The sequence below is a fragment of the Hyaena hyaena genome, unplaced genomic scaffold (assembly GCF_003009895.1).
Source record: "Hyaena hyaena isolate Hyena2069 unplaced genomic scaffold, ASM300989v1 scaffold_355, whole genome shotgun sequence".
In the NCBI taxonomy this organism is placed as follows: domain Eukaryota; kingdom Metazoa; phylum Chordata; class Mammalia; order Carnivora; family Hyaenidae; genus Hyaena; species Hyaena hyaena.
The window spans coordinates 822026-834956 of record NW_024080986.1 but is presented as its reverse complement, the minus strand read 5'-3'; the positions used below and the strand labels follow the sequence as shown (position 1 = coordinate 834956).

The 12931-nt window shown below is 38.1% G+C and overlaps 1 protein-coding gene across 1 annotated transcript in view; it reads right to left on the bottom strand.

The window, feature by feature from the left end:
• LOC120243733 (dapper homolog 3-like) overlaps positions 1–12064 on the bottom strand; it is a 52810-nt gene extending 40746 nt beyond the window's left edge. Inside the window, exon 1 of the mRNA XM_039249964.1 lies at positions 12014–12064. Coding sequence (XP_039105895.1) covers positions 12014–12064 — 51 coding nt within the window. The remainder of the gene's footprint in view (positions 1–12013) is intronic.
• Between the last annotated feature and the right edge of the window lie 867 nt (positions 12065–12931).

Below are 12931 nucleotides of genomic sequence, written 5' to 3'. Positions count from 1 at the left end.
GGCACTTGTGGGGATGAGCACTGGATGTTATATGGAAACCAATTTGACAATAAGCTATTTGTAAAAATAAAAAAAAAAACAATCTGTTTTCTAAGTGAGAAAATTGAGGCTCAAAGAGGTCACACATCTCCTAAATGACAGACTAGAGATTTGAATCTGGGTCTGTGTAATTCTAAAGACCATGGATATTGCCTTGTCTGGAGATAGTATCCCATAAATTATTGTGGTCTCAGATTTCCCACAATAGCCATTAGTGAGCTGATCAAACAACTATCAAATATGGCTGCCCTCATAGAATCATTTAGGGGTTCCTGAGTCCCCTTGGATTTACAGAATAAAAATCTGGATTAGGGCTTAAGAATCTGCATTTTTAAGGACCTCTCCAGATGTAGGTGCCACTGAGTTAGCTAACAAAACTCAGGTTAGGGAGTGTTAAATTTACATTATTGCCAAGAAGGCCTTTGAAACATCAGCTGAGATGACTTATCTGATGAGGTTAGTGATCCAGTGAGCCTCAGAAACTGAACCACTGAAAGACAGGGATCAGAAACCCTCCAGCCCCTAGCTGCTGAGGAGGGACAGCGTGTGTTATTTATTAGGAAAAGAGCCATAAAGCATGAGATGAGGCCTGGGCTTGGGCATGGAGGGCGACCCAAAGGAAGTGCTGAATGCAGAAGAGCATTCTTTCAATGGTTGGAGGCCCTCTAGTAAAACCCAGTGAGATATTCGAGCTATTCCAACCATCTCTAAGTTTCTTGAAGTCTTTGACTAAGTCATGTAACAGGTTTTTGAGTCATTAAAAAAAGTCTACACAGAGAAGGTGAAAGGAGCATCATATAGGAGTGTAAGATAAGTTAGGCTATCAGAAATGGCTTTATAAACATCTCCATATGATTCCCAAAACACTGAGGAGGCTGTTTTATGACATAATCATGTTGTAATGAAAAGAAATAGCACACCTGGAGTGCTTTTCCAATTGGAGAACATACAATTTTGTCAAACCCACATGCCCTAATAAAGTGCTGCTCCAGCACACTTCTTGTTAGCATTGAGTCCTATCTAACACAAAAGATAAATGGCCTCCTGAGGCTTAGAAACCATGGACAGTCACATCTGGTAGCTTGCACCTGGCTGACCTATTCGTAGAAAAGGTCAGTTTAGTGCAAAAGGGGATTTTTAAAAAACCCAGCTCTGCTGGAGAGAATTGAGCAGCTGTTAGGGGAGAAGGGTTTAATCCTTTCTCACCACTCCATTCTTGGAGCCCATTGCTTTAACTGTAGCTGGGAGGGCCATGACTCTGCATCTTCATAACATTATTGCAGGCTAATCTTGTCTCCTTTTGTTACTAGAGCAGAATTAGAAATGCAAGTATTCCTATATTTCCTATATTGATTCAATATCCACATAAAGATTCAGAGCATGTCATTTCATTACAACAGGAAGTAGTGCTTTAGGACTGGGTTCTACTGCTTTTTATGAATATTCTAATATTATCTTTTATTTTTCAAGTCAATTTGATTTTTTAGGTTGAGCTTCATTCAACTTTTGGTCTGAGGGTGTCACAAAAAAAACATCTTTTTGTTGTTCCCATGTTTCAGTCAAGAGATAGTGCCAAAGAAACTTACTTGAAGGAGAAGCATGTTGGGGTCAGGTTAGATGGGATACCATAGTGATCTCACTTCAGTGAGCCTCTACACTGTTCACAAATAGCTTTCCTAAAATGAAGTGAAGTGAGGGATTGTCTTTTATAATGTTTAGAAGTTTTATAATGTTTAGAAGCCACCTGAGGGCTCAGTCGGTTAAGTGTCCAACTTCAACTCAGGTTATGATCTTGCAGTCTGTGAGTTTGAGCCCCATGTCGGGCTCTGTGCTTGACATCTCAGAGCCTGGAGCCTGCTTCTGATTCTGTGTCTCCCTTTTTCTCTGTTCCTCCCCCCCTCACACTCTGTCTCTATCTCATAAAAAATGAAAAAAAAAAAAGTTTCAACATGCCAGTTCTAATCTAGTCAGAAGGACTTGTCTGACTAGATTGGAAGACTCTCTCTTGGCTAGGTCCAGAAAGTTGCTGCTCAGAGTTGGTACCTATGCTCTACTGGTCAGTGGACAGTTACATATGCTGAAACTAAGGTTTAATATTGCAACTCTTCTCTCCTGGTCATCAATTTCAGATGTCGATAGCATCTGAAAAATTATTTTTAATTATTTAAAAACACTCTCCTTTTGAAAAACTCACTACTTTATTATTATTTTTATCACTGTCCTATTTCTCTATTCAATTTTAAATGGCCTGAAAAGAAAGGCAGATTTGCCCTCTGGTATTTTTGTCTCCAAATCCTTTGTTACTGATGAACCAAATTTCTAGCCTACTTGATAAATGCTGACCTATCGCCTCACCTCTTCCTACGGAGATAAATTCATACAGAAATAATTTTCTCTTCATTGAAAGCAAAATAGTAATATCCCTAAAATAGTCCACCCTAACAAAAAAGATAAGTCAGGAGTCTTTGAGACTGTTATGTATAATTATTTAATGTTTAGCCAAGATGTTTTGTAAAAGTCTTCAAATACATACTTTAGGTTTTTAATAAAGGTTTTGGATAGAGTTTAAATATTTAGTTTACCGTATTTAAGTTTCCATGATTCATGTCAAAACAAAATTACACATTAGCCTAATGCCAAACAGGTCTGACATGGAGATAAATCAGATCTGGGCCACTGGGGCTCCAGACTGCAAAGTGCTGCTAAGTATTCCAGAATTATGCATACTGTTTTCTTACTGAGCACCCTATCTCAGCCTTCAGACCTTGAGGCTTAAGGGGAGTCATAGTAGAAACATGGAAAATACTCCATTTCTGTTAATTCATCATGGCTGAATTAGCACAATGAATGGTGACAAATAGGCCTTTTTCATCCACACAACAGTTACCAGTACATTTTCAATGGTTTCTGCTTGAGTGTCAAGAGAAGCAAGTTTAATTACACAAAAGCTGGTGGAGGCATGTGCTGTGAATGTAATGCCAGGAAGAGGGGAGAAACTGTTGGACATGAACTTCAACCTTGTATCAGAAGAGAGAAGCGATATAAAAATATACATGGAACAAGATATTGAAGATTACCAAAGTCATAAGAAAATTTACTTCTACAGGTCAATGTTACATTTATCTAGAAAATTTGATGAATTGAAAGTGAACACAGCTGCTAAATACGATTCCTTGATTTCCTTCTGTCTCAAGAGTTGACTGTCACACAAAAATTCTAGCTACGTGTGAAATGTGAATTCTGGAAAACATCTTCAGCCTAACTTCAAGAATTGCTCAGGCTTTGATCATAGTATTTAATAAACTGTTGTTAGTTAAAAGAGAAAAACCCTTTATAACATTATTGGTTGGATAGTAAAATTCTTATGTAAAGAATCAACTTGATAAAGTGTGGCCCCAAAATGTAACTAACATCACTAGACAACCATTTAGAGTTATTTGATATCTATTATATATCAATAAATCTAAATGGAGGTGGATCACAAGCATATTTTCCTTCATAACCCACACTTAATATATTTTTCTTATCTTATTTGATTGATTATGACATAATTTTCTGTATAGTTTTACCTCTAGGAAATAAAGAAAATAATATTGGTATATAAAATAAGCCATCTTGCCAAGTGGTTCAATATTGAGAAAATGAAATTTGTTGTGTCTAAATATTAATGGCATGCCTTATTTCAAGCATATATTGATTTTTTCTTATATAACTATAAAATTAATTTTTATAAGAATATAATAACATTTAGAAGTATGTTCACTGATGCCTTATCTCAATATTTTTAAGGATACAAGAATTTAATGACTATATGGCACAACTAAGTCAGGTGTAAGATAAAACAATTAGCTATTGGGGTGCTTGAGTGGCTCAGTCAGTTAAGTGTCTGACTCTTGATTTCAGCTCAGGTCATGATCTCCTAATTCATGAGATCGATTCCCATGCAAGGGTCCGCACTGACAGCAAGCACATAGCTTGCTTGGGATTCTCCCTCTGCCCCTTTCCTGACTGCGCTTTCTCCTTCTCTCAAAATAAATAAGTAAAATAAAACGATTAGCTGTCACAAATATTGTTTAACAACCAACTAGACGAATGTGTAAAACTGCACATTAGAGAATCATGCCAAGAAACACAAATTCTGATATTTTGCTATTCATTTGTCCTCTACAGTTGCTTAGTCGTGTTTTTTAAATTGGAGGAGAAGGAAAGCCAGGTACACTCATGCCTGTCCCAGAAGTTTTGATGATCCTTTATGGGTTTTTCTAGTGGGAAACCATACGGAATAGATAACTTTCCCTTCTAGACCTAAACTGTATTCTTGCTATCTGCTGATTGAAATGCAAACATCATTTTTAGGTTCTAGATAAATGACATAAATCATTCTTCAGGTGTATTTTGGACTATTATACCTCTATTCAACTATTATAACTGGAGAGATAATTGTTATAACTATACTTAAAATACAGTTAAGTATAAACATATTTAATATGTGCTATGTACCAGGCACTGTGTAGAAGCTGAGAATATGAAGAGGCATACTTGATGGTGGATTTCCTGGTGCAGGTAGAAAGACACCATGTCCTCAGGGAGTTGACAGTAGTACTGGGGAGGCAAGAAAACAATTGGAAATGTGATCATGTATAAGCAACCAGGTACATTGTTCAGGATAGACTGTAAGGATAGGTGAAGGTGAAAGGTAGTGGCCAGTGTATGCTCCAACATGAAGGAAAGCAGTGGTGAGGGTAATGACTGTTTACTCCAGCATCAATATATGTCTGAATGCTACCACTCTGAAAATGCTTTGGTTTGTGGCATTCTAATATGAACAAAGAGTCAACGAAATACTAAGAGTTTGGATTCTATTGCAAATCAAACCTGTAATTAACCCCTCTTAAATTGTTACTTTCATAGAGATCCTAGGAGAGAGAACCTTCCCCCACCACCTCCACCATATCCTTCTTTGCCTTTTTCCCACTGGCATGGCACATCCACACTTCCTTCCACACCTAGCTTAAACCTCCTTTTTTTTTTTTTAGCTGAAACATTTTAGAAAGAGTCAGTTTGGAAAAATTAAGGAAAACCTTAATTTTGGAAGGAAAGAGTATTGATATCACATATATATTAATATCATATGTATGTAAATTCTTAAATAATAATTAAATAGTGAGCTAGGAGCAAAAGTAAACTTAAGAAATTTTGATTAGATCAGAGATATTTGTTATTTTGTATGTGTATACGTGAAGGGTAATTCCAAGGCTGTGATCTCTCCCTTACCTCTACAGGGTGGTTAGACAAAAAATATTCTGGAAAAGGATGGTAATGATTAGTGATCACTAAAGTAACACTACACTTGCTGAGGAAAATACAGTTCTTTTAATTAGAATGGAAGACTCCAACTCAATATGTTTCCTCTCACAAAATTACAATTATGGCAATAACTTTTGGCTATTTTTATGTTAAACTCTTACATTCCCCTTAAAATTTTTCTCAACTTCTGTATGATTCAATTAAATTTTTTTTTTACTTAAAATTAAACGGACTCAATGTTTTTTTATGGAAGCATACACTCTTGGCCCCAAGATGGAAAGTTATTTGCTTTAATATTCATGATTCAGCAGGGCATTTTATGACTAGCAAGAGTTGCAGCTTAAGTGCATATCTTCTGTACATACAGAGGTCAGAAATAATTTGCTTCATGATATAGAAATTAAAATCAATACTCTTACTTCCTTAAAAAAACAAACATAACATAATGTAAATGAGAAATGAGTAAATTATTAATAGATGGGCTTATCTAAAATATAATACAAGCTAAGCAAGGTCAACCCAGAGAAGTGAGTTGTAAAAAAGCACTGCGTGTTACAGGAACCATGAGGAAGTTAGATAGACCCCCACAGCTTTCTCTTACAAAACTGCTTTCCTTTGAGGCTTTTTAAAAAAATTTTTTAAATTTTTTAAATTTATTTTTGAGAGTCAGAGAGAGACAGCACAAGCAAAGGAGGGTCAGAGAGAGAGGGAGACACAGAATCCGAAGACAGGCTCCAGGCTCTGAGCTATCTGTCAGCACAGAGCCTGATGCGGGGCTCGAACCCACTAACTGTGAGATCATGACCTGAGCCGAAGTTGGACACTTAACTGACTGAGCAACCCACAGCATCCCTCCTTTGAGGGCTTTAAAGACATACTGCAAACACCCTGTTAACTGGCCATGTGAGTAAGTGCCTGGTATGATGATACTCAGCTTGAGGACGAGGAAATGGAGAGCAGAGAAGTCTTTCTGGCCCAGGTCTTGGACATTTACTTGGGGGCCTCTTGAACTTTCGCATTAACACAACAGCCATCAAGCTAGAGGGAGTCCCACTGGATGCTGTTCTCCAGGGTGGTCAGGCTTCTTGATTTTCACTTCCTATGTCTTTGTATTTGTTCTCTGTTCTGTTCCAGATTTACACAAATCCCATACTCCAAGATTATCTCTTCTTTTCTCTTGCTGCTTGCAGTTTCCACCTCTTGAAAAATATGATGAGTCAAAGCTGGCTGGGTTAGTCAGAGAGGACCTTTTCTCCTACTTTATTAGAGAACAGAGTTTATCAGCTACCATCTTTCTGGGTCCTGCTACCACCTTTCTACAAAAGGTCTGGTTTTTACTCCTTATTTCCCAAGCCAAGAATAGGCATTTCCATGCATCCAGAGAAATATTTCCCTTGAGTAGAGGGGAAGTATCACAAGAGGCTGACCCCCCTAAAAGATGGACAGATATAAATCAACCAGCAAAATCAGAATCAGATTGGATTCTGGCTTTCTTACTTTCTGTGCATGTTATTTGTATCTGTAAGATCCTTTCTTCTACTGTCGAATCATTGCTTCCATAGCAATTCATTCATTTACTGAAACAAACAAATTTGGAACTTTGGTGTAGATGTTGGGTCTATAAATACATACGAAGCGTTCTCTCACCTTAAAGCATGTCTAGTTTCATAGGAGGCACTTCTGCAGGTGAATAAATCAAAACAAAATAATGTGTAATGAAAATATGCCTAAAGTACTGTGGAGACACTGAGGAGGATATGATTATTGCTAACCAGTGGGAGACAATGCTAGATGCCTAATTTTGTCAGTGGAGGGTTAACCGTGTGTTGCCTCCTTTTCAGCCTTCTCATGATACCTTAATGCTGAGGTGATTTTTTTTTTTTTTTAGTGGACAAATAAGCAATTCTTTAGATGGGAGTAAATAGGTACTGAGTAATTATATGGTCCCCGAGGTCTCCATTTGCTTTCAGCTGGGCATAACACTTCTAAAAAGCCTCTGCTGGTGGACCAGTGAAGATAAAGTTAAAGCTAATTATCAGAGAGAAACTGGAAACTATGTGGGCAGGGTCACTGAGAGTAGGAGCATGGACTTTTTCATCTTTCATGCTCGACCCCTACCATGGAAGATGGTTGTTGAATTTACGTCCATGTACACATACATATTCACTTTTCTGATGAATACTTCATAAAACATGAGGTCATTTGTAATAATATCTTTCAAGCAGACCTTTCAGGAGGAATTTCACTGCTCTTTGACTGTCGCAAATCAAATAAATCTCTCACAGGGACCTCAGAGCCTCACTTACAGACTAGAGTCAAAGTTCAGAACAGAGGGTCGGTTGAATCTAGGGCATTAGGGAAGGAGATAAAAACACTCCAAAAAGGAAAGCCTTGTTCAGAGACCTCATGTGGGCACAAAAGGTGGGAGATTATTTATTATAATGATTTATTCAACCACAAGGGAAAACATGAGTTAGAATGACATTATTTTCATCACATCTTTTCCCTGAGGAGTTCGAGAGACTTATGTAACGGACAGCAATCTCTTTAAATTATTTTGCTTTGTTCCTAACCCCTAGCAGATATTAGTAATAAGGAATTCCTAAAGATGACCAACTTACTCTCTTCTCACAAATTACCCTCCCACCGATCATCTGAACTCATGAATACTTAAGGAGCAGTTTATATAATTTGTTCCTCACCATCATAGTTCTCTACTCATTTCTCATCAGGCTAGTCTCCTTATTTAACCTCTTAATGGTCCTATCATTTTTGTGGAAGAAACCCTTCTTTCCTTCCTCATTACTTTCTCAACTTGAAAGAATCATTTAAGCACAATACAAAGAATCTGGTGTGACAGGAAGGGGCAGAATTCTTGCTCTGCTTTTGTTACCAGCTGAGAGCATGAACTTGGAATATTGTTTTACCTCCTGGATTTCAGTTTCCTTGTTTACCAGTAACAAAGGAAACACCAAATAACATGTAATATTTAAGGCATGTTTTTGTTAAAACAAAAATATGATATTATTGTCATTATTAACATGAGTGGCACAAAATTACAATGTGTTGTGTGAAAGACACTACAAAGTCGTGAAGGAGGCAACCTTCTCATACCTGTAAGGTCTCTTATATGTGTCAGCATTTATACACACACATATATTTAATAATATGTATTCATTGTGCACATGTATATAAATGTGCCTATTTTTCTAACAGTGGTTTTTTTTGGTCTATTTATTTATTTGTTTTGAGAGAGAGAGGGAGAGAGAACAAGCTGAGGGAGGTTTGGAGAGAGAGGGAGGGAGAGAATCTAAAGCAGGCTCTGAGGTGTCAGCACATAGCCCAACACTGGTGTCCATTTGGGAACCATGAGATCATGACCTGAGCTGAAATCAAGAGTCGGATGCTTAACCAACTGAGCCACCCAGGTGTCCCAAGTGTGCCTATTTGTTTTAAACATATCAGTAACAGCATGCTTTCAGTGTATATTATTATTGTTCTAACATTCTAGATTATACTATTTCTTTTTTTTAATGTTTATTATTTATTTTGAGATGAGAGAGAGGGAGAGCAGGGGAGGGGCAGAGAGAGAGGGAGACACAGAATCCCAAGCAGGCTCCAGGCCCTGAGCTGTCAGGGCTTAACCCCCGAACCACAAGATCATGACCTGAGTTGAAATCGGATGCTCAACCAACTGATGCCACCCAGGCACCCCTATACTACTTCTTGTAAACAACAGAGGAGTGGAAAAAATATAAGGAGACCTGCATTAAATGTTCCTGCATTTGTGATTTTGGACATGTCATACAGACTCAGTGGGCCTTAGTTTCATCTCCAAAAAGAAGAAATTAGGGGGAAAAATCCCAGTGAGGTCTATAATTATATAATGTTCACATTAATAAAGACGGGAAAGATATTACTGTAGCATCACAAATTAAACCCCAAATCATGTGGCTTAAACTATCAAAAGTTTGTCCCATGAAAAGCCTGATTGCAAGCTGGGAGGCTGTTAATGATGACTGTCCCCCATATGGTGTTCCAGCCAACCAAACTGTTTGGAACTTGTCTCTCTACTATCTTGACATGAGGACCTCACTTTCACCAGGGCAGGGGGGCCCTATCTCAGGCCTCGTTGCCTCTGCTGCTCACAGCTCCTTGTCCAGAATGAGAATCATGGCCTTATCTAACTGAAACTTAGCTAGCCAGATAGGGAGCTATTATCACACCCTCGAAAGATAAGTAGAAAATGGAATTTGGTGGACCCATAATGTCATCTGTGCCATGGTGCTAAATCAGAATAGAGCAGGGGGTGCATCTAGTTCAACAGTTTCTCCTGTCTCATCTTTAACATCATGGCGTTCAGAACATGATTGTCCCTTAGTACCTTCTGAAAGAGCAGGAGATTGTTCTTCTTTACCAAATGGCCTTTGACATTGAGGGGTGATTCTTAGAGTTCTCTTGGTCTTTTAACAATTTCCCAACTTCACGTGTCTCAAGTTGAATGATAAGAAATTTGCACTCCTTCTACTGAGTGCTTTTCTGGTTGGAAGGACCAACGTGGACTTACATGATACATGTGCTGAAACCTGGAGGGCTCTTGGGATATCCTTTGGAATGAGAAATACAGATGGAAATGCAGAGAAAGAGCTAAAAGAGATTAGTCTTTTTTTTTTTTTTTTCCTAACAAGAACTCTCAGGTTGGTTCAGAAGGGTTTGGTGTCATATGACTTTCTCTGTTTTGGGGAGTTTTTTGGAGGGAGGCAAGTAAAAAGTCTTAGAGAGGTGAGAGACAGAAGAAAATTATGAAAAATCAGACATGAGAGCATAGAAATCAATTCAGACAGAGCTTGGGGGTTGTACTCAATAGGCAATATCAGCTTTTTCATTTGCTCTTTCTCTTTATCAAAGTAAGAAGAATTTTGCCTTGATTGAATGATTTCCACAGAGGTGCTTGGGTGTTTTACGCTGTAGAGTAGATGATGACAGATAACACTCTCAGGTCAAGGCCTTTGGGATGGCAATATGCATAGAAGAATTTTTCCAGGGAGATTTGCTTCTGCCCACTAATTGTGGTCGTATAATTTATGGCTCTGGGAATACCATGGCTACTAGTATGTGTCTCAGTGCTGCAAGAGGCAGTGATTGTGTCTAATTCAGTGAAAGCTGTAGTTGTGTGGACTTCCCAGGCAGCTTCTGAAGCTACTATTGATAAAATCACTAATGACATTAATTTGCACATTCAATCATGTGTTTCCTTGCCTTGACCTGCATAATCTGTTTACAGTTGCCACTGTTGACAATCTCTACTCTCTAAAAGTCTCTTTAATTTTTAGGCCCTACTTTTTACATTTATCCTTTTATCTGGCTACTACTTTTCCTTGGCATCATCAGTAAACACTTCTTCTGCCAACTCTTTAAATATTAAACATTATCTGAAATTTTATCCCTGGTCCTTCTTGCTTCTCATTCAACATGCAATCCTTAGGGAGATCTTATCTACAGTAATGGGCTTCAGCCACCACCTTGAAGATAAACTCTGGGTTAATTCAACCACCCAGGACTGCATTCACTAGAGAAAATAACAAAAAGAAGCAGTTAGTGCTACTCTACATTGATGGTCTCCAGACTGACCCAGGCTCTCAACACTGCCTGCCTGCCTATTTTCTGTAGACACTGCCCTCTCTTAATCTCCACCAGAGCAATCTTAGATCTTCTTTATCTGTTGACAGATGACCTCACAGCTTACTTCACAGATTTGGAATAGAAACCATTGGCCAGAATGATTATCAAGAAGAAGAGGCTGGTCAATGATATTAAATGTTGCAGAGAGGACGGTAAGGTAAGGAAGAAGTCAACTGTGGGTTTAGAAATAAAGCTATTGTTGGCTATTAAGATTTTCCACAGAGAAGTTAAGAAAAATGACATTGCAGAGGCACCCAGGGTGGCTCAATCGGTTGACTGTCTAACTTCGGCTCAGGTCGTGATCTCCTGGTTTGTGATTTTGAGCTCCACATTGGGCTCAGGCTCGCTGCTGTCAGCCTGTCAGTGCAGAGCTGCATGGGATCCTCTGTCCCCCTCTCTGTGCCCCTTCCCCACTTACACTCTCCCCAAAATAAAATTTTTTAAAGAGCAATCACATTGCAGTGGGTTATCAAACCTGACAGGGATCATGGAAGGGGCCATGATGTTCCCCCAATCTTTTTAACTAAAATCTTACCATGAAGAGAAAGAAGGAGAGGGAAATAGTTGAGGAGGGGGGAGGTCATATGGAATTGAGAGAAGGTATTTAAGAGATTGAGAAAATTGGCATGTTTTAATCCTGATAGGAAACGGGGCAGTAGAGACAAGAGTTTGAAAACTCTAGAAAGCTTCTCTTGGTTTTTCTTCTGCTTGTCTGCCTGTGTATTCTTGGTCAGGGACATATGCCCTCATTACCAGCTGAGGTGACTGGTTGTATAATAGTGCTGTTCACTAAATTGCAGCAGTCAGTGTTTTTCAGACTCTATGGTAAAGGATTCGTGTTTTAAAACATTTTTTTATTCATTGTATACTTTTTAAAATACAGTAAAAATGAATTACTAGAAGCAGGCTCATGTGGTTTGATATTGCAGCATTGTCAGGTTGCTGTGAAAGTTTCCAAATGCTTGCTTTCAGTTTCTGTACTTACTTCATGGACCAGTTCAAATAATCCCCAGACCGTCACTGGTCCATGGCCCATGCTTTCAGTAGTGCTGACCTACAGAACATATATCCCTACAGGGATTAGCAATGTGGAGGATGGTGATAAATTTCATTTTGGACATGGTAATTGGGCAGAGCACAAGATAGATGCTTTAGAGAAAAGTTAAAGAACCCATAAAATAACATGTTGTCCATCAGTTGTGGAATGGAAAACGAAAATGTGGTATATCTGTATCATGGTAAACTCTTCAGGAGCGAAGACTGAGAGCAATAAAGCTAAGTGTCTCAATGTTGACAGAGCTCTGAGACATGTTATTAAGTCACGAAAAAATAAGGCATAATAGGACTTAAAATTACATAAAATTATAAGATACATTGAAAAACTCTAGGAGGATATACATCTGTGAACAGTAGTTATTTTTAGGGAAGACGATAGGGTTAATGGGGAGTACAACAGGTTAGATCCACATGTTACTTTTTAAAGTTAACTTCTGTATTGTTTTTTCATAGATTTTTAAAATAGTATTCATGTGTTATTTAGGTAGTTTAAAATGGTAATTATGGAGTTTTTATATATAATGCAATACATTGTTTTTTTAAAAAATGGAAATTTTGGTTTGTAGTGATTATTTAACTGAAGGAGGCAATTTCACATAGCCAGGTGGTCTTGAGCACATAATCTGTCTGAACTCACTGTGCTTATCTGTAAAATGGAGCTGATATCCCTTCCCTCCTGAAACTGCTATAAAGGTTGACAGATAAAATATATAGAAAGGTTCTTGCAAAACAGATGCCCTATAAACATGGGTTCTTGTTCCCTTCACTGGAAAAAAGTGGGCATTTAAAAAAACTCAGTGTTTAAAAATTTTACTTTCTGGAAATCTTCAGTGTTGAATGAACAAGA